General features: G+C 42.6%; 1 protein-coding gene across 7 annotated transcripts in view; it reads left to right on the forward strand.

Moving 5' to 3' along the window:
• chd6 (chromodomain helicase DNA binding protein 6) overlaps positions 1–26,757 on the forward strand; it is a 252,768-nt gene that overhangs the window by 165,391 nt on the left and 60,620 nt on the right. For all 7 annotated transcript variants that reach the window (XM_043710969.1, XM_043710967.1, XM_043710968.1 and 4 more), the window contains 12 exons: positions 1,221–1,397; positions 2,654–2,797; positions 5,342–5,597; positions 9,064–9,274; positions 13,229–13,424; positions 15,066–15,230; positions 16,083–16,262; positions 17,621–17,731; positions 19,550–19,752; positions 23,429–23,628; positions 24,762–24,921; positions 25,219–25,308. In XM_043710969.1, coding sequence (XP_043566904.1) covers positions 1,221–1,397; positions 2,654–2,797; positions 5,342–5,597; positions 9,064–9,274; positions 13,229–13,424; positions 15,066–15,230; positions 16,083–16,262; positions 17,621–17,731; positions 19,550–19,752; positions 23,429–23,628; positions 24,762–24,921; positions 25,219–25,308 — 2,093 coding nt within the window. The remainder of the gene's footprint in view (positions 1–1,220; positions 1,398–2,653; positions 2,798–5,341; positions 5,598–9,063; positions 9,275–13,228; positions 13,425–15,065; positions 15,231–16,082; positions 16,263–17,620; positions 17,732–19,549; positions 19,753–23,428; positions 23,629–24,761; positions 24,922–25,218; positions 25,309–26,757) is intronic.

The raw sequence follows: 26,757 nt of genomic DNA on the forward strand, positions 1-26,757 counted from the left end.
CTCTCCAAAGCATCCACATCTTTCCTATAATAGGGCGACCAGACCTGGACGCAGTATTCCAAGTGCAGTCTAACCAAAGTTTTATAGAGCTGCAACAAGATCTCACGTCTCTTAAACTCAATCCCCTACATTTTTACTATTGCATCTGCTTTCCCCTTTAGTGTGTTCCAGGCACCTCCCACCCTGTGTATTTTAAAAAAAAATGCTTCACACATCTCCTTTAAGTATGGTCCCTTTCAGTTATAGAGTCATAGAGATGTACAGCATGGAAACATGCCCTTTGGTCCAACCCGCCCATGCCGACCAGATACCCCAACCCAATCTAGACCACCTGCCAGCACCCGGTCCATATCCCTCCAAACCCTTCCTATTCATGGTACCCATCCAAATGCCTTTTAAATGTTGCAATTGTATCAGCCTCCACCACATCCTCATTCCATACACGTACCACCCTCTGTGTGAAAAAGTTGCCCCTTAGGTCTCTTTTATATTTTCCCCCCCTCACTCTAAACCTATGCCCTCTAGTTCTGGACTCCCCGATCCCAGGGAAAAGACTTTGCCTATTTACCCTCCCTAGGGAGCAACACTCCTAGGACCTTACCATTAAGTGTATAAGTCCTGCTAAGATTTACTTTCCCAAAATGCAGTGCCTCGCATTTATCTGAATTAAACTCCATCTGCCACTTCTCAGCCCATTGGCCCATCTGGTCAAGATCCTGTTGTAATCTGAGGTAACCATCTTCGCTGTCCACTACACCTTCAATTTTGGTGTCATCTGCAACCTTACTAACTGTACCTCTTATGCTCGCATCCAAATCATTTATGTAAATGACAAAAGTAGAGGGCCCAGCACCGATCCTTGTGGCACTCCACTGGTCACAGGCCTCCAGTCTGAAAAACAACACTCCACCATCACTCTCTGTCTTCTACCTTTGAGCCAGTTCTGTAACCAAATGGCTAGTTCTCCCTGTTTTCCATGAGATCTAACCTTGCGAATCAGTCTGCCATGGGGAACTTTGTTGAATGCTTTATTAGATCACATCTACCGCTGTGCCCTCATCAGTCCTCTTTGTTATGTCCCTGGTATTTTATATTTCCATCCTGAAGAAAAGATTCCAACTATTTACCCTATCCATGCTTCTGATGATTGTTTTACTTCTATTTTTCAAAGTCTCTGAAACCCCAGCGAAAACCTCATGTCTTCTATTTGAATTTTACAGGGCGCTCCAGTTCAGGGACTTTTCAAGTTCAATGTAATTATCACTACATTTGAAATGATTCTGGCTGACTGTCCTGAATTGCGAAAAATCCAGTGGAGTTGTGTGATTATCGATGAAGCCCACAGACTGAAGAACAGGAACTGTAAACTGCTTGAGGGTCTCAAACTCATGGCACTGGTAAGGATATGGATAATCTTATGTGCTCCAAGGATAATTGATGGAGCTGTAGAACATGGAACTTCGTGGAGTATGCCATTGGGCACTTTGGGCTTGCTCTGCCAGTGAACAAGATCGTGGCTGAATATTTTCTGTTCTCAGTATCTTTCCTTTCTGGACCCCAGAGCCCTTGATTCCTTTGTCTATCAAAATTCCTCTAATTCAGTCTCAACTAATTTGTGAAATCATACTCCACTGATTTCGGGGGAAGAGAATTCCACATACGAATGATCGAGAGAAAAAACTTCTCATCTCCTTGAGAGATGGCTTTTATTCTTAAACTGTGCCCGAGTACTGCTGTCCCCTGCAACGTTCCTCTTTATACAGTCCAGTTGAATGGTTTCCTCTGTTAATGCTGAGGGCAATTTGCTCATCTCCCTTTCTTTAGTTTGTATATATATTCAACACAGCAGTTTGCAATTATATAGCACCCTTGACATTGGAATACTGTGGGACATTTTACAGAGGTATCTAATCAGGCAAAATCTGGCACCAAACTCTTTAAGGCGATGTTAGGACAGATCATCAAAAGCTTTTTAAGGAACTTTTTAAAGTTGAGGAAAAAGGTAAAGAGGTAGAGATTTAGGGAGAAACTTCTGGAACTAGGGGTTTTAGGCAGCTGAGGGATGACTGCCAATGATGAAGTAATTAAAATTGAGGATGTTTCTGATTTACAGGAGTGTAGATATCTCTGGTTGTTGGGCAAGAAAACATTACTGAGAATGAACAAGGCCAAGGAGGTGTTGCCATCCTGTGAGCTAATGTAAGCTGGTGAGAATGGGATGAAGGGGGAATGGAGTAAAAGTACAGGTGTCAGAGTTTATCGAAAATGTGAAACGAAGCTTGCCTGGAAAATACTGGTGTAGTTGAGTCTGAAGGTAACAAAGAGGAAGAGAAAAGAGAAGCTCTCTTTGTCTTGTATCTTGGAAATGGTTGCAGTTGGATAATTTAAGCTGGCTTCAGTGATGTAGTAAGATCCTCTGTGATTTTGTTCCAGTGCACACTGAGACTGACAGCTGCTGAAGTTTATAATGTTTAAGCTTTGATTCTAGAAATGTTTTGAAAAGAGAAATCATTCAAAGAATTCGAAAGGAAGCAGAGATTTATTGTGGACTGTTGTATCTTGGGAATGTTCCTTGACTAAGTGTGTACTAATGTGTTTTGTATCCCTCACATTCTCCCATCTTCCTTGTCCCCATTCTTCCTCCCAATTTTAGGACCACAAAGTACTTTTGACTGGAACCCCTTTGCAAAACACAGTGGAAGAACTCTTCAGTTTGTTGAATTTTCTTGAACCAGGTCACTTTCCTTCTGAGGCTACCTTCCTGGAGGAGTTTGGAAACCTGAAGACTGATGAACAGGTATGAGAGATCTGGTTTTGGTGATTGTTGACCATTATATTCCTCTGAAAGCGCACGCGCGCACACACAGTCTTGTTCAACCCCATGAACCTGATTTGCTATTCCCATAGATGATGACTCATCTGTATTTTAATCTCATCTACCTGCCTTATTTCTGTAACCATCAATTTAGAAGTCCAGGAAAAATCTATCAATGTCAGAGTGACATTTTTAATCGACATGTGCCATCTTCTCAGCGATCTATCTTGGCCTCCTCCAGTGGTCCCCAGCATCTCTCATATAGTCTTCAGCCAATTCAATTCACTCGACATGATATCAAGAAATGGTTGGAGATACTGGAAAGTCTAGGGGCCCTGACAACATTTCAGCAATAATACTGAAAACTTGTGATTCAGAATGTGCCACTCTCTTGCCAAGCTGTTCCAGTACAGTTACAATACTAGCATCTACCCAACAAAGTTGAGAATTGCCCAAGTATGCCCTTTACATAAGAAACAGAACAAATGCAACGCAGCTAATTACTGCCTCATCAGTCTACTCTCGATCGTCAGTAAAGTGATGGAAGGTGTCATCCACAGTGCTGTCAAGCAGTACCTGCTCAGTAATAACCTCAGTGACGCCCAGTTTGGATTCTGCCAGGTCACTCAGCTCCTGACCTCATATAGCCTTGGTTCAAACATGGACGAAAGAGCTAAATTCCAGAGGTGAGGTGAGAGTGACAGCTCTTGGCAACAAGGAGCCCTGGGGCAAGCTCTCCATTGGTTAGAGTCTTACCTGGTGCATAGGTAGGTGCTGGTGGTTGTTGGAGATCAGTCATCTCAGCTGGGCTGACAAGTAGCAAGTAACATTTGTGCCCCACAAATGCCAGGCCATGACCATCACCAATAAGAGACAATCTAATCACTGCCCCTTGACATTCAGTGGTGTTACAATCACTAAATCCCCTGCTATCAGCATGCTGGGGGGGTTACCATTGACCAGAAACTTAACTGGACTCACCACATAAACAGTGGCTACAAGAGCATGCTAGGAAGACTGCAATAAGTAACTCACTTCCTGATTCCCCAGGAATGGATGGGTGCAGCTCCAACAGCATTCAAGAAGGTTGACACCATCCAGGACAAAGCAACCCGCTTGATTGACAATGCATCCACTCCCTCCTCCACTGACACTCAGTAGCAGCAGTATGTACCACCTACAAAATGCACTGCAGAAATTCACCAAAGATCCTGAGGCAGCACTTTTCAAACCCACAACCACTTCCATCCAGAAGGACAAGGGCAGCAGATATATCGGAACACCACCGCCCCCCACCCCACCCCCCCCACTCCCCCACCCCACCTGTAAATTCCCCTCCAAACTACTCTCCATCCTGACTTGGAAATAAATCACTGTTCCCTTACTGTAACTGGGTCAAAATCCTGGAATTCCCTCCCCAAGGGCACTGTGGGTCTGTCTGCCTACAGCACAGTTGCAACGGTTTAGGAAGGCAGCTCACCCCCACCTTCTCAAGCACATGTTGGCATAGCCAGTGACACCCACATCCACAAATGAACAAAAAAATGTTTTGGGCTGAGAATCCCAGATTTCTACAAGTGTGTGCCTGTGTGATACCTTAATGATCCGACTCTAATATTGAGTCGTGAAGGCTGCAGGGTCCCCAGCTGCTGTGCTTTGCTTTTCCCGAGTTGGATTCAGTGTCAAGGTCAATAATCTGAGAACCTGAACACCACCAGCTACATCCTTCACCCCAGATGTTGTCATGATACAAGCTGCTTTCAGCACAGCCAACCTATTTTCACCTATTTTCAGCTTTTCCCCTTCCATGGCTTGTCTTTGTTGATACCTTTGTTTGCCGCTCTCACACTAATATTTTTTCCGCCCCCGCACCCCCCTCTCTGTTTTTGTTTCAGCTTTGCAGCATCCACATTCTATGTTGTATTTGAAAGTCTGAAACCCAGATTTGAACTACTTTAAACCAATGTCAGTGCTGTTGTCGAGCAGTTACCTTTTTCTCCCAAGTACAGCTTTTGTCATTGTGGCTGTTCAAAAGAATCCGATCTAGTTTTAGCAAAAGATCACCACATAGTTCCACTTTACCTTCTAATTGTGGAACAAAGACGATTAATAATGAAAATCCTATTTGCTGGGGGGTTTTTCCCAAATAAAGCTAATTTTGTGGCACTCAATAAGATTTCTGGTCCTAATAAAGTACCAATGTTAAAATGAAAATACGCTAAACAGGGTGACTTTAAAGACAGACTCTCTGTACACGCTTTTAGAACCCAGCCATAGTTACTAAATCAACACTCTATCCTGACTGTACTTTTTAAAAATATGTAATCATGACATTTTCCTGCATTCTGTCATTATCCCTTGAGTTGGTTTTCTCAGTTCCCCTCATTGTTGATGCCGCTTGAAATTGTCTTCAGTTTCTTCAACTCAAATGTTAAATGGTCTTTGTGCGAATTTGAGATTCACCTCTTGTCCCAAACTGGCTTCTGCTGACTATATCCCTATCCTGGTCTTCTCCTCCTGTTACAGGTGAAGAAACTGCAGGCAGTGCTGAAACCCATGATGCTTCGAAGACTGAAGGATGATGTGGAAAAAAACCTGGCTCCGAAGGAGGAGACCATCATTGAGGTGGAACTAACCAACATTCAGAAAAAGTACTACAGGGCCATCCTTGAGAGAAACTTCTCTTTCTTAGCGAAAGGAGCTAACCAGGCCAACATGCCAAACCTGCTCAATACCATGATGGAACTGAGAAAGTGTTGTAACCATCCCTACCTGATCAATGGTGAGTTCAGTGTATTACACTCTGTTTTATAGTATCAGTGTTTCTCATCTGCATGTTCAAGTCCCTCCATAACCTCAGCCCTTCCCATCTTCATAATCACCTCCCTCCTCTTAACCTTCCTGCAATCTTAGCGCATTTCCAATTCTGGTTTCTTTCTCTGGTCAGAAAGTTAATTAGAAAAATATCTATATCCTTGGGATTGAAATAAATGGTGTTCTCACAAGCAAAATGACTGGATTGGGGTGGCTAAGAAAGGTGATGTTATTCCTAACTACCTATGTAAGTGAGCAGTCAAATTCCATGATTTGATAACATTAAATAAAATTATCCTGTGTGTGCTAATATTTATGCTAACAACCAATTTAAGATTTTCATTCAGGCCCACATTATGGCACACTTTTGTGTACTGCAAGTTGCAAATATAGTAATACACAGGACCCTGTTCTTTGCAGATGAAAAAACATATATTCAAATTGTACCTGTTTCAACTTAACAAGAAGGAGGACAGTCATTCTCTAGTTCATTCCTCAGGACAATATCTGATTAGTGAGACTTAACCTTGCCTGGTTTAAATTTAAACAACGGTTAGCAGTTAATTGTACTAAAATGTAACTGGTGCCATCTCCATAATATGCCTATTATGGAGTCCACTTACCAACCAATCAGCATGCTTTTCTTGCAAAATGTAGAGTAAATAAGGGAAAGTGAAGTGGAAAAGTTTGGAGGAAGAGAGAAAGTGCGATAGAAGTATGCACAGCTGATAAGAGTTCCTGGAGATAAATAAAAAGGAAAAGAATTAAGAGTGAGCAATGGTCCGATGGAAAGTGAGTCTACAGGAATAAGAAGTGAAAATGAGTTGCAAGATGAATTGAACAAGTATTTTTCATTGGTCTTCATTCTACAGGATGTACAGAGATAGCTATAAATCACAAAATAGAAGTGAGGGTGAAGCTGAAGAAAATTACAGTCTCCAGACAAATGGTGCTGAGCAAAATGTTGGAGCTGCAGCCTAACAAGTCTCTGTGTCCTATAGGACTAGTGAGATATTTGATGTGTTTGCTCTAATTTTCCAGAATTCAATGGATTCTAGAAAGGTTCTTTATAATTGACAAAAGCAAATGTAACTCCTTTATTCAAAAAGGGAGGGACACAGAAAACAAGAAAGTAAAGGCCTGTTAGCTTAACGCTTGTTTTGGGAAAAAATATTAGAAGCCATTATTAAAACAGATATTATAGCACGGCGTTTAGAACAATTCAGGATATTCAGATCGAGTCAACATGGTCCTGTGAAAAGAAAAACATATTTAACCAATTTGTTGGAGTTCTTTAGAAGTAAGCTGTGCTGTGAAGAAACTGGTGGATGTACTGTACTTAGACTTTTGAAAAAGCATTTGATAAGGCAACATAAATTAGTTAATAAGATTATTTCAAAAAGTAAAGACTCATTGTGTAAGGGATAACACATTGACATTGATGGAAGATTAGTAGACAAAAAGGATACAAGGCATGAATGGAACATTTTCTTGGCAGGCGGGAAGTAATGAATGGTAGGCCACAGGGATTAGTGTCAAGGCATCAACATTCTACAGTTTGTATAAATGTAGGGACCAAAGGTAAGACTGCTAACTTTGATGGTGGCGTGCAGATAGGAAAGTAAATTGTAAGAAAGTATGAGGAATTTACAAAGGGATATAGATAGGTTAAGCTAGTTGGTAAATATAGAATCATTGAGATGTACAGACCCTTCAGTCCAATTCATCCATGTCCACCAGATATCCTAAATTAATCCCTCTAAACCCTTCCTATTCATATGCCCATCCACAAGCCTTTTAATTGTTGTAATTGTAATCGCTTCCACCACCTCCTCTGGCAACCCATTCCATATACGGACCACCTTCTGTATGAAAAAATTGCCCCTCAGGTCCCTTTTAAATCTTTCCTCTCACCTTAAACCTATGCCGTCTAGCTTTGGACCCCGCTACCTTGAGGAAAAGACTTTGACCATTCACTCTATCCATGTTCCTCATGATTTTATAATATCTGGCAAACAAGTATAATTTGCTGTGGTTCTGTGTTGGAGTTTGTGGATGCGTGCCATGCTTCTAGGAATTCCCTGGCTGTTCTTTGTTTGGCTTGCCCTATAATGGTAGTGTTGTCCCAGTCAAATTCACAGCACCACAGCAACGAGCACCCGAGCTACAAATCTTCTCACAAACTTTGGACAAGTATAATTTGTAAAAATGTGGAATTGTCCATTTAGCAAGAAGAATAAAAAAGAAGCCTGTTAACTAAATGGTGAGAGATTGCAGATCTCTGAGATGCAGAGGAATCTGGATGTCATTATGTATAAATTGCAAAAAACTAGTATGCAGTTACAGTAGGTAATTAGGAAAGCTCATTGAATGTTATCATTCATTGTAAGGGGAAGTGAACAATAAAGTCGGGAGATTATGCTTCAGTTGCACAGGGTGCTGGTGAGACTGCGTCTGGAGAACTATGTCCAGTATTGATCACTTTATTTAGGGAAGGAAATAAATGGAGGCAGTTCAGAGAAGGCTTACTATACTATTCCTGGACAGATCGTCATCATGAAGAAATGTTGGATTGTATCTGGTGAAGTTTAGAAGAGTAAGAGGTGATTTGATTAAAATATATAAGATCCTGAGTGGCTTTGCAGGATGCCTGTGGAAAGAATGGTTCCTCTTGGGAGAGAATTTAGAATTAGTGGCCATATTAAAATAAGGGTTCACCTTTTGAAGATTCAGATGGGAGAAATGGTTTGCGCAATACTGCTTTCATATCCCCAAATGGGGTAAGAAATGGTTCTCGCTCCTGATTGCTTTGAAGAACTCTGGGGATGTGAGATGCTGTGAATGTCAGGAGACATTCAGACCTGGTGCAATTATGATGCTCATCAGACAACATGTCTGCCAACATTAGCTGCCCATATGAGTAATGGTTACTTAGTTTAAGGTTAAGGAGAGATTTAATCAAGCTGTTCACAATCATTAGTGGAAGTTGTTTGTGGGTGTTAACCAGAAGGCGTAGTTTTAAGGTGATCAGCACAAGGACCAGAGAGCAGATGGTGTGAATTTTTCCTAAACCAAGTAAGGATGATCTGGAAAGCACGACTTGAAAGGTTGGTGGAAGCAGATTCAATGATAACTTTCCAAAGGGAATTGAATAATAGTTGAAAAGGAAATGGTTATAGAGGTTGCAGACAAAGTGCAAGGAAGTGAAATGAATTAAAATCTCTCACAATCACCCAGAACTTGTATTATGGTCTGAATTCTGAACTCAGTCCTGAGGAGTCTGTATGAGTCATTGCTTTCAGCAGAGAAGAGTGACTACTGTGGAAGAGAGAAGGAGCAAAAAGAAAAATGTGAATGTAGAATTAGATTCCTGGGGCAGATTTCTCTACCAGAGTAAGGTGTTTAATCAGAATTTGGATTTTGATTCCTGGTAGGTGCCGAAGAGAAAATCTTGGATGAGTTCCGTGAAGTGCACAATCCTGATGCTCCTGATTTTCAGCTGCAGGCCATGATTCAAGCAGCGGGTAAATTGGTGCTGATCGACAAACTGTTGCCCAAACTGATTGCTGGTGGGCACAAGGTGCTGATCTTCTCTCAGATGGTGCGCTGCCTGGATATATTAGAAGATTACCTCATTCACAGACGGTGAGAACCTCTCTAAAAGCTGGGCCCAAGCTTTCACCTCTCTAATTGGCATTGCTTAAACATTTTAAAAATGAATACCATGAAGAATTATTCTGAACGGCTGGTGATCTAGACTAAAATAATCCTTTTTCTTTAGTTTTGAAATTACAAGTGTTCTCCATCCTTTTCAAATATTGTGATAGTCGCTCCCTTCCTGATCTAGTGTCTAAAGGCACTAAATGACTCTGATCAAATTTAATACCTAGTTTTAGAACATAGAACAATACAGTGCAGAACAGGTCCTTCGGCCCTCGATGTTGCGCCGACCTGTGAACTATTCTCAGCTCGTCCCCCTACACTATCCCAAAATCATCCATGTGCTTATCTAAGGATTGTTTATATCTCCCTGATGTGGCTGAGTTGACTACATTAGCAGGGAGGGCATTCCACGCCCTAACCACACTCTGTGTAAAGAACCTGCCTCTGACATCTGTCTTAAAATTATCACCCCTCAATTTGTAGTTGTTCCTTCTCGTACAAGCTGACGTCATCATCCTAGGAAAAAGACTTTCAATGTCTATCCTATCTAATCCTCTGATCATCTTGTAGGTCTCTATCAAATCCCCTCTTAGCCTTCTTTCCATGAGAACTAGACCCAAGTCTTTCAGCCTTTCCTTATAAGACCTTCCCTCCAGACCAGGCAACATCCTGGTAAATCTCCTCTGCACCTTTTCACATCCTTCCACATCCTTCCCGAAATATGGCGACCAGAACTGTACACAATATTCCAAGTGTGGCCGCACTAGCGTTTTGTATAGTTGCAGCATGACATTGCGGCTCCGGAACGCAATCCCTTTACAAACGAAACCTAACACACTGTATGCCTTCTTAACAGCACTATCCACCTGGGTGGCAACTTTCAGGGATCTATGTACATGGACTCCAAGATCCCTCTGCACATCCACACTACCAAGAATCTTTCCATTGACCCAGTACTCTGCCTTCCTGTTATTCTTCCCAAAGTGAATCACCTCACATTTAGTTGCATTGAACTCCATTTGCCACCTCTCAGCCCAATTCTGCAACCTGCAACATTCTTCCACACTGTCCACCACTCCACCGACTTTAGTGTCATCTGCAAATGTACTAATTCATCCACCTATGCCTGTGTCTAAGTCATTTATAAAAATGGCAAACAGCAGTGGTCCCAAAACAGATCCTTGTGGCACACCACTAGTAACCGGACTGAATATTTTTTATCAACCACCACTCGCTGCCTTCTTTCAGAAAGCCAGTTTCTAATCCAAACTGCTAAATCACCCTCAATCCCATGCCACTGCATTTTCTCCAACAGCCTACCGTATGGAACCTTATCAAAGGCTTTACTGAAGTCCATGTATACCACGTCAACTGCCCTACCCTCATCTACATGCTTGGTCACCTTCTCAAAAAACTCAATGAAGTTTGTGAGACACGACCTGCCCTTGACGAAACCATGTTGACTATCTGAAATCAAATTGTTGCTTGCTATATGATTATAAATCTTATCTCTCATAATCCTTTCCAAAACCTTTCCTACAACAGAAGTAAGACTCACTGGTCTATAATTACCTGGCTCATCTCTACTGCCCTTCTTGAACAAGGGCACAACATTTGCAATCCTCCAGCCCTCTGGTATCAAACCTGTAGATAATGACGACTCGAATATCAAAGCCAAAGGCTCTGCTATCTCCTCCCTAGCTTCCCACAGAAACCTCAGGTAAATCCCACCTGGCCCAGGGGACTTGTTTACTTTTACTCCTTCTAGGATTGATAACACCTGTTTGTAACTAACCTTGATCCTTTCTAGTCTAATATCTCGTACCTCATTCTTCTCCTCTACAATAATCTCCTTTTCCTGAGTGAAAACCGATGAGAAATGTTCGTTTAGCACCTCTCCGATCTCCACAGGGTCCACACTCTCTTTCCCACTTCTGTCTTTGACTGGCCCTATTCCTACCCTAACCATCCTTTTATTCCTCACATACCTATAGAAAGCATTAGGGTTCTTCTTTATTCTATTTGCTAAAAACTGCTCGTGTCCTCTCTTTGCTCTTCTTAACTCTCTCTTTAAATCCTTCCGAGCTGATCTGTATCTCTCCATCGCCTCATCTGTACTATTTGCCTCATCAACACATAAGCCGCCTCCTTCTTCATAACAAGAGATGCAATTTCTGTTGTAAATCACAGTTCCCTTACCTTATCACTACCTCCCTGCCTGACAGGGACATACCTATCAAGGACACGCAATATCTGTTCCTTAAACCAGCTCCACATTTCCATTGTCTGCATCCCCTGCATTTTGCTACCCCATTCTATACATCCTAATTCCTGCCTAATCGCATTATAATTGCCCTTGCCCCATCGATAACTCTTGACCTATCCCTTTCCATCGCTAAACTAAACGTAACTGAATTATGGTCATTCTCTCCAAAGTGCTCACCTTCCACTAAATCAAACACCTGGCCTGGTTCATTACCAAGCACCAGGTCCAGTGCGGCCTCCCCTCTTGTCGGCCCTTCGACATACTGTGTCAGGAAACCCTCCTGTACACATTGGACAAAAACTGATCCATCCGACATACTAGAGTTATAGCATTGCCAGTCAATGTTGTGGAAGTTAAAGTCCCCCATAATGACCACCCTGTGCCTTTCACTCCTACCCAGAATAATTTTGCTAATCCTCTCTTCCTCCTCCCTGGAACTCTGTGGAGGCCTATTTTAAAAAAAACTCCAAGCAGTGTGACCTCTACTCTCCTGTTTCTAACCTCAGCCCACACTACCTCAGTAGACGAGTCCACTTCAAAAGTTCTCTCAGCCACTGTTCTTCTGTCTTTGATTAACAAGGCCACGCCTCCCCCTCTTTTACCGCCTTGCCTGTTCTTTATGAAAGATCTAAACCCTGGAACCTGCAATATCCGTTCCTCCCCCTGCTCTATCCATGTCTCCGAAATGGCCACAACATCGAAGTTCCAGGTACTTATCCGTGCTGCAAGCTCAACTACCTTATTTAGGATATTTCTGGCGTTGAACTAGACAGTCTTCAAACCACTTCGCCGCCTGACAGCACATTCCTGTGACCCTGAAATCCTGTCCCTGTCCTCCCTACTCTCATCCTCCTGTGCACTGCAACTACACCTCCGGTTCCCATCCCCCTGCTGAGCTAGTTTAAACCCACCCAAATAGCACCAGCAAATTTCCCACCCAGGATATTAGTACTCCTCTGGTTCTAGTGAAGACCATCCTGTTTGTACAAGTCCCACCTTCCCCAGAATGAGCCCCAATTATCCAAGTACCTGAAACCCTCCCTCCTGCACCATCCTTGCAGCCACGTGTTTCGCTGATATCTCTCCCTATTCCTTACCTCGCTATCATGTGGCACGGATAACAAACCAGAGATAACAATTCTGTTTGTACTAGCTCTCAGCTTCGACCCTAGCTCCCTGAAATCCTGCCTTACATCCCTATCCCTCTCTCTACCTATGTCGTTGGTACCTACATGCAACAGTATCCAAAACGGTATACATGTTTTTCAGGGGAATGACCACAGGGGATCCCTCCACTGACTCTTTTTTCCCCCCTTTCGAACAGTCACCCAGCTTTCTTCACCTCACTACAATGAACACTAGTCTTTTCTAGGCTAGAGGAAAGAACAATAATCAGCTGCTATCTGTTCTCAATGACTGGCCAGTCATTCCTACTGGTTGTACATTGGCCCAGCAATGATAAAGGAAATGATAAGTAGCCAAGTCAGAATGCTGTATGACTTTGTTGCATGCTGCTCTTGCAGGAGCTGTTGAAGCAACCTTGGTAAGTTGCTGCAATACATTCATCCAGCCGTTGTTATAGACAGCACGTGGAATGAATCAAACACCTTCATTGATGTTCCATACTCATTAGTTTAAATATCCAGTCATTGTCTGTTTTAAATGTTTAGGTACACCTATGAACGCATTGATGGCAGAGTAAGGGGGAACCTGAGGCAGGCTGCAATCGACCGCTTTTCCAAACCAGACTCTGACCGATTTGTGTTTCTGCTGTGCACCAGAGCCGGAGGCCTTGGTATCAATCTTACTGCAGCAGACACTTGTATCATCTTTGATTCGGATTGGAACCCACAGAATGACCTGCAGGTGAGTCTTTCAGTGAGCAGCACAGTGCATGATCCTTCACTGGTAGTGGTGATAATTGATCTGCCCCTATACTCTGCTTCTAGTAATAATCTTCACAAAGCATTTTTTAAGCTTAGTGTATCTTGCCTCTAGGTTAGTTGTGGTCTTTAAGGATTTCCAATAGATTTTCTTCCTGTAAGTGCTTTAAAATAGTTGACAAAGGAGTTAAAAATCACACAACACCAGGTTATAGTCCAACAGGTTTATTTGGAAGCACAAGCTTTTGGAGCGCTGCTCCTTCAACACAACCACCTGATGAAGGAGCAGTGCTCTGAATGTTAGTGCTTCCAATTAAACCTGGTGTTGTGTGATTTTTTTACTTTGTACAGCCCAGTCCAACACCAGCATCTCCAAATCTTGATAAAGGACGATTACTAATTGAGAATTCTTTGAATCACATGAACAAAAGAGAAATAATCAGGCTAATTATTATGAGGGATGAAGAGTTGTGATATGGGCTTGTTCGTGACAAGGCAAGTTGCTATTACTGTTTTACAGATTAAAATCAACAAGGAAAACAGAAAATGCTGAAATACTCAGCTGGTCAGACAGCCTCTGAATAGAAAGAAACCAAACTGATGTTTCAGGTTGATGACCTTTATCCGAAGGGGAGAAACTAAAAGTTTAATAGATTATAAGGAAGTAAAGAGCTCATAAAGAGTTCAGGAAATTGGGAACTCAAAGGTTATTGGGCCCTGTGGGCTGGGAGGGGCAGTTACATCATGTCTTGACAAGTTCTAGGTAGGGGTGATGGCATGTGTAGCCTCTTGGATTGGGGCATGTTGCTGTCACTTTGCGACATGACCAAGGTGGGCAGCAGCTCTGGAAAGGGATCTGATGTGTGTATGTAGGGGCCAGTGTTTCCTTATGCAAGCATTCAGAGAGTTTGCGTGATCAGCATGCAGATGCATTTCCATCCAGTTACAAAGGTTGCTTCTGCTCACACACCTCAAAGATCCACAGAGTGGCTGGAAAAATGAGAGAGAATGTAGGTGTGGGCTCTCTGGTGAGGACCTTGACAGAGGTGTGACATGGGAAGTCGGAAAGCTGGGAGCAGCCTCAAATGGGAGAAGTCAAGACAATCGGATCCAGTAACATACTACAATCTATGGCTTTAAATGAATCTCACAGCACTCCACAAACTTTTCTCTCCTAATAATGTACTGATGTTAAAGCTGAACAACATTAATGTAGACTCCTGTAGATCTAATATCTTTAAGGGATTTTAAGAGACTCTGAGCCTATCCATTGATGTAAGCCTTCCTTTGATCTCTAGCAATCAACTGGGCAGGCTTATTGTCAAGCAGACTGCAGCACGGATCACACCACTCCTTTAATTTACTCTAATTTTAAAGCTACAGTCCAAAACTCTAATAATCTTACGCTGGACTGGAACAATATTTTTTTAAAGAAAAGTTCTGTTCCTGTAAATACAATGAAATGAAGAAAAGTTAGAACAGAGGGTGACCCCACAGTTCTTGGTACTGTATGTTCCATCCATTGAATAACTTGTCTCACTTCCCCCATTGTATTTGGTGATTCAAAAGTTCTGTATATAGCAGATATCTACCACATAGACTCAGTCCTTTTCAACGTTTCCAGGCTCAGGCCCGATGTCACCGGATAGGACAGAATAAAGCAGTTCAGGTGTATCGACTAATAACTCGGAACTCGTATGAGCGAGAGATGTTCGACAAAGCCAGTCTCAAGCTGGGTCTCGACAGAGCTGTGCTGCAAGCGATGAATCGCAAGGGAAACACTAATGGGGTAAGGTAACCTACTACATGACTGAAGTCTCAACTTGCTCATGCTGTTTTGGTAAGCATTTGCTATATACTTGCTGAGGTGGGACCGGTTCTGAGACTGGAATAGATTTCTGTTTCAAGGGCCTGTTATTCCAGGCCAAATACAGCGTAGGCTAGACTTCTCACTTTGCTGTTCCCATCAAAAGAACAGAACAGGTACAGCATGGAGTTAGATGCAGAATAAAGTCCTCTCGACACTGTCCCCATTAAAAACTCCAAGGACAGGTACAGCACGGAATTAGATACAGAGGAACCTTGATTATCCAAACATCACAGGCAGGAAATATTTTGTCCAGATAATCGAGGTTCCGCTGTACAGAGTAAAACCCTCTCAAAAACACTCGCAGAACATATGCAGAGTGTGAGAGCAGGTTCCCATTACCTTTTTGCTTAATACCTTACACTAAATTGCATTATCACTGATTCCAAAATAGTTTTGAGCTTCTGGGCTCAGCACATCCATTTACTTGTTCTCTTGGCCCCAGAAAATGAAGATATGGATGAGAAACATAAGCTAAAGAAAAGCTGCTTCTTGCAGCATTCTTCCACACCTGTTTCACCCTGTTTCTGGCTCCCAAATAGCTTCCTTGGGTGATCAGGACCGTTTAAGTTTTTTTCACAGTATGTGGGTGTCTCTAGCAAAGCCAGCATCTAGGTTGATGGCATTAATTGTGGTGTAGACATGCAGAGGGCTGTTAGCGAGGGAGTTCAAGGCTATCACCCTATGATGCTGAAGAAGTGATGAAATGGGTCCAAATCAGGTTGCAGTAGGTTGTGACTATCACACTGGAAACCTTGGTGTCTCCCTGTGCAGGTGCAGCCATTGTCTAAGATCGAAGTGGAAGATTTGCTTCGTAAAGGAGCATATGGAGCCCTGATGGACGAGGAAGATGAAGGATCAAAGTTTTGTGAAGAGGACATTGATCAGATATTACTTCGTCGAACTCGCACCATCACCATTGAATCAGAAGGGAAGGGGTCTACATTTGCAAAGGTTGGTAGCTGCTGTCTGTCACAGCTTTACACATCCCACTCAAAACACTCTCTGAGGATGATTAAGCTACTCATGATCACAGTATGCCCTATTCATGGATTCTGCAGTTAGTGGTTTGTCAGCCAAGAAGTAGTAGTATATTCTAACTGCTGGTGTTATTGGAAGAAATCACAGTCAACTGTTTGTGCTGCATCAGATGCATTGCACATCACATGACCTTTGAAACATGCAGAACAGAAAACGTGTTAAGTTTAATCTTGGTGTCTCGCTGTGCTGACTTCAACAGAGATGCCTAAGGGTTCTCTAATTTAGCTCTAACTTGTAGTTTGGAGATGGTGAGGAAGTAAGTCAACCACAGTTCCAGCTCCTGATCTCTGAGCAATGATTTGTGCTGGGAAGTGCCCTGCAGTGGGCATTGGATGGATGGGCTCAGCTGCTATGTTCTCTCTCCAAATCCCCACCATTGAATGACCTGCTGACATTTACTGTGAGAGATATGGGGAAAAGATTTAATTATTATCTACTTGGGTAAACACTGTAGACATTTGAATCTTACCGCAGAAGTGGAGAAGTACTGCTCACAAGGAGATAATTTGTCCCATCACACCTGTGGCAACCCGTTGCCAGAATAATCCCAAACAAATCCACTGCCTCCCCCTCTCTATCCACTCCCTATGACATTGCATTTCATGCCCCAGCACCACTGTGTAAAGATATTTCTCCTAAATGCCTCACTTAGTGATTTATTTTAAATTGTAGGTTCCTCACCAATAATTCTCCAATTAGGGAAAGTCATTTTAAACTGTTGTCATGAGGCAAGGGGCACATTGGAAAGAAAAACTTAAGATCGAAAACTTGGCTTGGTTCCTCCATTTAGTTAACAGATCAGAGCCTCAGTCATCTAATTTCAGGTACCACTTACAGAGAGCATTGGAGGTGTTCCTCAGACTGGACTCCTTGGGTCCCCCTTGTCAGAGTTTAAAATGGGGCCTTATGATGCAACAGATTTTGCCAGGCTAACATTTGTCCCTGTTGCTGTGTAGTATGATTTAATCTAGGATGACTTTGAGATCCATAATATTGCTAGCATTGGTTCCCCAACCCATACCTCAGTGTTGAATCAGAACATACTCAGTGTGCTAATTGTGCATTTGCAAGTTCTGAATACACTATAGTGCCCTTTAGGCACTATACCATGATCCAAGCGTGTGCTAATTAATTCAGACCTCCTCAGGTTCAGGATCATGGCCAGTTTGTGTAGTTTTACTATAACCTTATGTTCAGCTCCTGTAGCCTGTAAAGATTACTCCAGGAAGTGTTACTTTGATTACCTCTACTGTGATTTGTTTCTGTTGCAGGCTAGTTTTGTGGCATCAGGGAACAGAACCGACATCTCTTTAGATGACCCCAACTTCTGGCAAAAATGGGCCAAAATTGCAGAACTGGATATTGAGTCAAAGAATGGAAAAGTAAGTTGCTTCATTAAATGCAAAAGTACTGCAAGTGTTGGAACCTGAAATAAAAGCAAAGTGCTAGAGAAGTAGTCGGTGTGGCAGCATCTGAGGACAGAGAAACTGTCGTCGTTTCCGAACAATAATCATATTGTACTTGAAATGTTAACTTGAAGAGAGAAAGGGTTACTGTTTCGTGTCCGGTATATTTCAGATGCTGCCTGACCTGCTGAGTGTCTCCAACACTTTGTGTTTATGTAAGTTGCTTCATTGCTTATCTTGGACATGCCATCATCTCAAAAAGAAAATTTAAAAGTAAGGTGATTGAAATAGTAGCAGCTGAGGCCAGCCTCCAGCTGAATACTGATGTTCTGGACTAATCCTTCTGGTTAGTGTTATTCAACTTTCCTTTATCGTTCTCCCTGTCTTGATCAGTGATTAAATCATGTGAGACAGATTCTTCTCTGGCCTCAGCCATGCTGTGCCTTTTCCCCTCAGGAAAGAGCCAGACTCAGTCTAGACGCTAAAGGAGTCAGAGGTTGATGGAAGTGGGAATGTGATAGCTCATTGGAAAGAATGAGCTATTCATGTTTCTATTAAGACTTTATTTTCAATGTAACTTACGTACCTCAGCCAGAAGGGGGGTGGCAGTTGAGCATACCTTATTGTGGAACAGAATGAGAGTGGTGACACCTTGGTTAAGATGAAATTTATGGAATGTAGGTGAGAAAAAATGAGTGAGGAAAACATCAGAACATGAAGTAAAGTGAAATCTGTGAGGATGCTAAAAATTGGATTTGGAGTGGTGTGTCAATAGGAACAAGTGGTATTAATGACAATGTCAAGTTTAAAAGTTGAGAATCGAGCAAAGTAATTCTCAAACTGGGGATCCAAAGAGTCTTTGCAGGGTGTTCTGTATTATACTTGCTGTATGTTGTGTTAGAACAGTGACCATTTAAGTAGTCAGCCAACATCCAGCACTAAGGGGCTTGTTCAGATTTGTTTGGTGCATTTACAGAGTGAAGGGGTGCAGATAAAAATCTCTATGCGAGTTGTAGCAAACGTCAAGTTTGTATGTTCTTTAGTTCTGATTGTAGCCTAGTAACTGGCCAGTGTAGAATACAGGAATTCTGCGATGGTGGATTTGCATTGGGTGACACAATTCCTCTCGGCTTAAATGGGGAATAAATTGATTTGAGTTTGAGTAAAGAAAAGGTCTGACTTAGGTTTCTCCTGTGCCTTTCTCAGTGTGGCCATGGGTAAACATGCAGCAAACACAGGCATATTCTGTTTGCAGCTCACTGTTTGCCTATCCCGTGTGCTCAACCAAGACGCACTCTGCAGTCGGTACCAGGCACAACCATCTTTTTACCAGCAGCTATCACTATCTTTTAAAAAAAGCTTTATCTAAGTAATCTTTACGTGCACCACTTTAATATTATTAGAATTACAATCTGGATGTGGGGTTTGAGAAACCAATTATAAATCCACTTGAAAAGAGTTTCTTCAGTGAAAAGTGTTTGAAAATCAATGGTGTGGTAGAGAGCATCCAATTTGCACGTGATCTTGCTGACTCTGAATGAATTGGTGGCTGGTGGAGATATTGCTGGGAAGAAGAAAACTGAGTACTTGTCAAAGGGAGTAATGATGAGAGTGTGGTGCTGGAAAAGCACAGCAGGTCAGGCAGCATCCGAGGAGCAGGAGAATTACATCAATTTCCCTGCTCCTCGGATGCTGCCTGACCTATGCTTTTCCAGCACCATAGTCTCGATTCTAATCTGCAGTCCTCACTTTTGCCAAAGGGAATAATGATGCACACCTCTCTCAATCTGACAGGACAGTTTGGTGATCGACACACCACGTGTCAGGAAACAGACTAAACACTATAATTCGTTTGAGGATGACGAGTTGATGGAGTTCTCTGAGCTTGACAGTGATAGTGAAGATAAGCCTTCAAGATCTCGCCGTCTTCATGACAAGACCCGCCGATATCTCAGAGCAGAATGCTTTCGAGTGGAAAAGAACCTGCTGATATTTGGGTTAGTGTGCGCACAGGATTCTACTAGGTGTTAATTGGATAAAAAGTGAAATAGTTTGAGCAAGAGAAATTGACTTTCAATTCCTTTCTTGACTTCACAAAATGTACAGCCAATGAAGTATTTTGAAGTGTAATATAAGGCCCACAGCAGTCGATTTACACAGATGAGCAGTAGTGTGATGATAATCAGATGTATTGTATTAATCTTATTGATTGGGGTGATAAATATTCACCAGGATACAGGATATCTGCTATTAGAAATAGTAAGCTGGGGAAACTTACATCCACTGGATCAACTAAAAATGGATGGGAGAGTCGAAGAGATTGGAAGAGAGAAGCAAATTTATGTCGTGAAACAGTCTTTGACATCTTTTAATGTTTCATGGGCCAAGTGTGTAGCAGGCTGGGCCTGTATTTATCACCCTTTCCTAGTTACCCTGGAGAAGTGGTCATGAGCTGCCTTCTTGAACCGCTGCAATCCATATGCTGTAGTTAGACCCACATTGCCCTTAAGGAATTTCAGGATTTTGCCCCAGTCACAGTGAAGGAATGGCAGGTTGGTGAGTGGCTTTATCCTGCTGCTTCCTGTGGTCAGACGGGTAAGGCCAACAATGGTACGCCAGAATAGAGAGGGATTTGTAGGTACCGTTTAGTTACAAATTTGAACAAAAACATCTGGATTTAAGAATCTACTGAGGACCATGAAACTATTGTCGATTGTTGAAAAAATATCATTCATTAATGGCCTTCAGGGGGGGAAATTACCATCCTCACCTGGTTTGGTGTACAAGTGACTCCAAAAGTGCAGCAATATGGTTGACTCTCAACTGCCCTCTCCAATGGCTTAGCAAACCACTCAGTTGTTGCAATCCTACAAAGTCTTAACAAAGCAATGGAAGCTGACAGGTCACCAGGCATTGGGAAAAGACAACGGTAAAAACAGCCAAAGCGGCATGGAGGCTCGGTGGTTAGCACTGTTGCCTCTTAGCGCCAGGGACCCTGGTTCGATTCCAACCTTGGGTGACTGTCTGTGTGGAGTTTGCACATTCTCCCTGTGTCTGTGTGGGTTTCCTCCGGGTGCTCCAGTTTCCTCCCACAATCCAAAAGATGTGCAGGTTAGGTGAATTGGCTATGCTAAATTGCCCGTAGTGTTTAGGGATGTGTAGGTGAGATGCATTAGTCAGGGTTAAATGTAGAAAATGGGGAATGGGTTTGGGTGGGATACTCTTCGGAGAGTCAGTGTGGATTTGTTGGGCCGAAGGACATGTTTCCACACTGCAGGGATTCTAAGTCCAAGCCCTGTTGACCCTGCAAAGTTCTCCTCCTTAATAACTGGAGCTAGTGCTGAGGTTGGAAGAGCTATAGCACAGACTAGCCAAGCAACAGCCTGACATCGTGATACTCTTAACAGAAATCATAAATCATTGACAATGTCCCAGGCACCACCATTATCATCTACAAACGTGATGGGCCCTGACAACATTCTGGTAGTAGTCCTGAGCAATTGTGCTCCAGAACTTATCCCTCCCCTCGCCAAGCTGTTCCAGTACAGTTACAACACGAGCATCTATCCAATAACTGGAAAAATTACCCAAGTATGTCCTGCAAACAAAAGCTGGACAAATCCAACTCTGCCAATTACTGCTCCATCAGTCTATTCTTGATCATCAGTGAAGTGATGGAAGGTGTCATCAACAGTGCTATCAAGCAGCACCTGCTCAGCAATAACCTGCTCAGTGACACCCAGTTTGTGTCCTGCCAGGGCCCCTCAGATCCTGACCTCATGATAGCCTTGGTTCAAGCATGAACAAAAGAGCTGAATTCCAGAGGGGAGGTGAGAGTCACAATCCTTGACATCAAGGCCACATTTAACAAGAGGATGGCATCAAGGAGCTGTAGCAAAGCTAGAGTTAATGAGTAGGGTAAACTCACCATTGGTTAGAGTCATACCTGGCATGTAGGAAGATGGCTGTGGTTGTTGGGGGTCAGTCATCTCAGCTCCAGGACATCTCTACAGAAGTTCCTCAGGGTAGAATCCTAGGCCCAACCATCTTCAGCTGCTTCATCAATGATCTTCCCTTCATCATTAGGGCAGAAGTGGGGATGGTCACCGATGATTGCACAATGTTCAGCACATTCATGACTCCTCAGATACTGAAGCAATCCATGTTCAAATACAAGAGGATCTGGAGAATACCCAATCTTGGGCTCACAAGTGGCAAGTAACATTTGCACCACACAAATGCCAGGCAATGACCTTCACCAATAAGAGACAATCTAATCAGTGCCTCATGGCAGTCAATGGTGTTGCCATCACTGAATCCTCCACTGTTAACATCCTGAGAGTTACCATTGCCCGGAAGCTCAACTGGACTCATCACATAAACACGGTGGCTATAACAGCAGGTCAGAGACTAGAAATACTTTTGAGTATCTCGCCTCCTGGCTCACTAACATCTGTCCACTATCCACAAGACTCAAGTCAGGAGTGTAATGAAATGCTCCCCACTTGCCTAGATGGGTGCAGCTCCAACGACACTCAAGAAGGTCAACACCATCCAGGACAAAGCAACCTGCTTGATTGGCACCACATCAACAAGCATCTTCTCCCTCCACCACTGATACTCAGTAGCAGCAGTATGTACTATCTTCAAGATGCACTCAGAAATTCACCAAAGATCCTTAGACGGCACCTTCTCGCCCATGACCATTTCCATCTGGAAGGACAAGGGCAGCACATACGTGGGAACACCCATTCCCCTCCAAGCCACTCACCATCCCGACTTGGAAATATTTTACTGTTCCTTCAAGGTCGCTAGGTCAAAATCCTGGAATTCCCTCCGCATAGCATTGTGGGTCAACCTACAGCATATGGACTGCAGTGGTTCAGAAAGGCAGCTCACCCCCACCTTCTCAAAGGCAGCTAGGGATGGGTAATAAATGCTGGTCCAGCCAGCAGTGCCCATATTGCATGAGCAGATTTTAAAAAATATCCACCAGAAGTAGGATGTGAGCTGGTGTTGCTCTGTGTTCACTTTCAGTTTGATGGCACATTAAACTCTCAAACCTTATTGGTTGTTGCATTTGTCCCTGTGACTCATGGTTTGAAGCCATTTGTCAGTGGGACTATTAACAAACATTAGTGAAGTGGATAAAAGGCCAAGAGTTCATGACATGATTACAACTCTCTTACAATAGACTTTGTTAACTCTGCTGACACTGGTTCCAGTAACTTTCAATCACTGACAGCACTTGTTTTGATCACTACAAAATAAACTTCAGCTCTTCATAGTCTCATTACTGTTTAATCACTGTTTGTCGACTTGATCTATGGTAGTACATTGTCACTGTCCCTCGTGATAGAACAGCAAAAGATGCCACCTGTCTCATTATTAAACAGTTATAGGTCTAATTACAAATATTCTTTTAATTCAATGGATAATTGATATTCTAGAAAATAAATAAGAAGGGGCTGTCCTGACCCTGCCTGCACACCCAAACCCATGTCTATTCCTTGATTCAAAATTTAGGTTCCATCAGGGAAATGGCTTTTCAGGAGATTACAGCTGTTTCTACTTGCTAGAATTGTTTTTCAAATTATTGGCAAGTTGTACGCAGCTACTTGAACAACGGTGTTGTGAAAGTGGTGGTGGAACACTCATCTTCCTGTTTTGCAGGTGGGGACGATGGAAGGACATTCTTTCACATGGACGATTCAAATGGCACTTGACAGAGAAAGACATGGAGATTATTTGTCGAACTCTCCTGGTTTATTGCCTGAAGCACTACAAAGGCGATGAGAAAATTAAAAGCTTCATCTGGGATCTTATTACTCCCACAAAGGATGGACAAAATCAAGCATTGCATAATCACTCGGGTATGCGAGAACCTTTGGCTAATTTAGTCCTGAGCCTTTAGTTGAGACCTCATTCCAATATCCGTTCTCTTGAACCTGTCTCGGGCACAATCAGCAGAAACTCAGATTGGTACTAGGACTGTTGGGGAGAAAAACTGAAGGGAAGGTTTTATATCTCAAGACACAAAGGTGCTCAGATATGGAATCTTTCACCTCAATTCGAGGTGGTACATTTGGGCTCTAAATAATCAAGGGTATGATTCTCATGAGATTTTAATTGGTAATTCTGATTTGGAGCAAATATTAGCATTAGCTGATGCAAATGATCTTTGTCTATGAATATGTATACAATTTAAAAGCTTACCTAAATCCTCTGACTCCATCCATTGTTTTCTGTTTAATTCCTAATGGGCACCACTTTTTTCTTGTTTATCCTCTTGCCCATAATGTACCTAAAAAATGTCTTTGGATTTTTCTTTATTTTGCCTACTGATGTTTATTCCTCAGTACCCCCTCTTCACTTTCTTAATTTATTTTTTAAATACCCCTCTGTACTTTTCACATACACTAATGCTTCTTGACCATTTGACAAATTGAGTCATCAAAATCAGCCCTGGCTACATTATAGTGTGAGCGAAATAGGCTGAATGATGTGAACTGTGAATTATACAGCAGATCAAGAGGGGAGATCAAAAATATTGGGTCACTTGAGGCCAAAGGAGGCATTTGAAAACAGGATTGCTGAGCAGATGGTAGAAATGGGTGACATTGGTAAGAACTGTAGAATCTTACAGCACACCATGCTTCTGCTGATTCTTTGAAGCAGCTATTTATTCTGACTCTCTACAACCCTGTAACTTCTTTCTTTTCAAATATTTATCCAGTTCTTTTTCGAAGTCTATAGATGGCTTTGCTTCCAGCACTCTTACATTGTAGAAACCCTTCCATTCATTTTAGAAATTTTAAATAAAAGCTAGAAATATGTAGTATTTAAGAAGACAAAAATGGGTTCAGACTTAGTTGAAGATCCCTTGTCATAATATTGTGTTTGAATTCAGGGTGGACAACAGTAAAGGTGAAACTCCTGGAGCTGAAACATGATTGATATTTTGGAATCAATGCATTCAGTAATGTAAGGCCTTAACTCTTTGCAGGATTATCAGCACCTGTACCCAGGGGACGGAAAGGCAAGAAGATAAAAACACCACTTTCCCAACCAGAGCTGAAGAACGCTGATTGGGTGGCCAGCTGTAACCCTGATGTGCTCTTCCATGATGATGGCTATAAGAAACACCTTAAACAACATTGCAACAAGTGAGTGCATAGTGTCTGAGCCAAGAAGGTTCAACTCAAAACCTTGCTTACAGCTATGAATTGAGTCAACAAAACATTTATTACACAGAGAAGGAGGTGGTGTTTATTGTTAAAACGGAGTAGTTTCTTGGTTGTTCTGTCTTCCTGTGATACTAGACCTCACTCCTGCTCAGTAACTCCCCTCCCCAACCTTGTACAGCACTGTTGTAGGTGAGACGCAGCATGTAAACGAGTGCATGATGTTTCATTTCTTTTTCTCGAGCTTGATTTTGTTTTATTCTGTACGGTTACTTCCAGGGTCTTACTGCGCGTACGAATGCTGTATTACCTTAAACAGGAAGTGCTAGGAGAAGCTGCTGACAAAGCTTTGGATGGTATTGATGCAAGGTATGTCATCTGACAGAACTACTGTGGCATTATGGATGAGTGTAAGGTCTGATGCTGAACCATATTGAAACCAAATATGAAGGCTTAGAATTGGTCCCCAGTTCGAGGAGAGCACTGGATAAAGGTGGGGTTAGGCTTCACTGTTTGTTTTTCACCCTTTATATCTTTGTGCAGCAAACCAGAATGTTTTTCTGCATTTAATCATGAGGGATTATGATTGAGCAAGTAAAGCAGAGATAGTTTTCAGTGGCAAGAGGGATAGTGGCTGTAGCAAACAGGTTTAAGGTGATTTCCAATAGAAACATAGAAATGAAACAGCACAGAAAGGGGCCATTTGACTCCTCTTGTCCATTCCAACCCAAAGACACTCAGGTGCCCTTCTTAATCCCATTTTCCTGCCCACAGCCCGTAGCCTGGCAGCTTATAGCACTTAAGATACAGATTCAGATACTACTTATAAGAGTTAAGTCCCTGCCTCCTCCATCAACTCAGGCAGCAAATTCCAGACCCCCCCCCCAATCTCTGCTGGGAGAAAAGACTTTCCTCATGTACCCTCTAATCCCTCTAATCTGTGACCTTGGTTTTTGAACTTTCTGCCAAGAGAAACAGATTCTTCCTGTCAACTCTATCTCTACCCCTCACAATTTTATATACCTCAATCAGCCTTCCCTGTTCCAAGGAAAACAACCTCAACCTTGCCAATCTCTCTTCATAGCAACAGTTGTCCAGTCCTGGCAACATTCTAGAAAATCCAGAGCAGTTATGTCCTTCCTGTTGGAGCCTCACCAGACTCTTATACAGTTTCATCAATATATCCATACTTTTGTATTCTGTCCCTTTGCCAATGAAGGAGAGCATTCTACATGCCCTCTTTACAACCTTATCTACCTATACTGTTGTCTTTATGGACATGTACACTTGCCAACCTTGATCTCTCACTTCATCTACCCCTCTCGGTATATACCCGGTTATTGTGTATTCCCACAATGCGGTGGAGGGCATCGTCGACCACGTCGGGGGGGAAATTGCGGTCCTTGAAGAAGGAGGCCATCTGGGATGTGCGTTTTTCCCCCCCGACGTGGTCGACGATGCCCTCCACCGCATCTCTTCCATACACAATAACCGGGTATATACCGAGAGGGGTAGATGAAGTGAGAGATCAAGGTTGGCAAGTGTACATGTCCATAAAGACAACAGTATAGGTAGATAAGGTTGTAAAGAAGGCATGTAGAATGCTCTCCTTCATTGGCAAAGGGACAGAATACAAAAGTATGGATATATTGATGAAACTGTATAAGAGTCTGGTGAGGCTCCAACAGGAAGGACATAACTGCTCTGGATTTTCTAGAATGTTGCCAGGACTGGACAACTGTTGCTATGAAGAGAGATTGGCAAGGTTGAGGTTGTTTTCCTTGGAACAGGGAAGGCTGATTGAGGTATATAAAATTG

This window comes from Chiloscyllium plagiosum, chromosome 20 (assembly GCF_004010195.1).
Source record: "Chiloscyllium plagiosum isolate BGI_BamShark_2017 chromosome 20, ASM401019v2, whole genome shotgun sequence".
NCBI lineage: Eukaryota > Metazoa > Chordata > Chondrichthyes > Orectolobiformes > Hemiscylliidae > Chiloscyllium > Chiloscyllium plagiosum.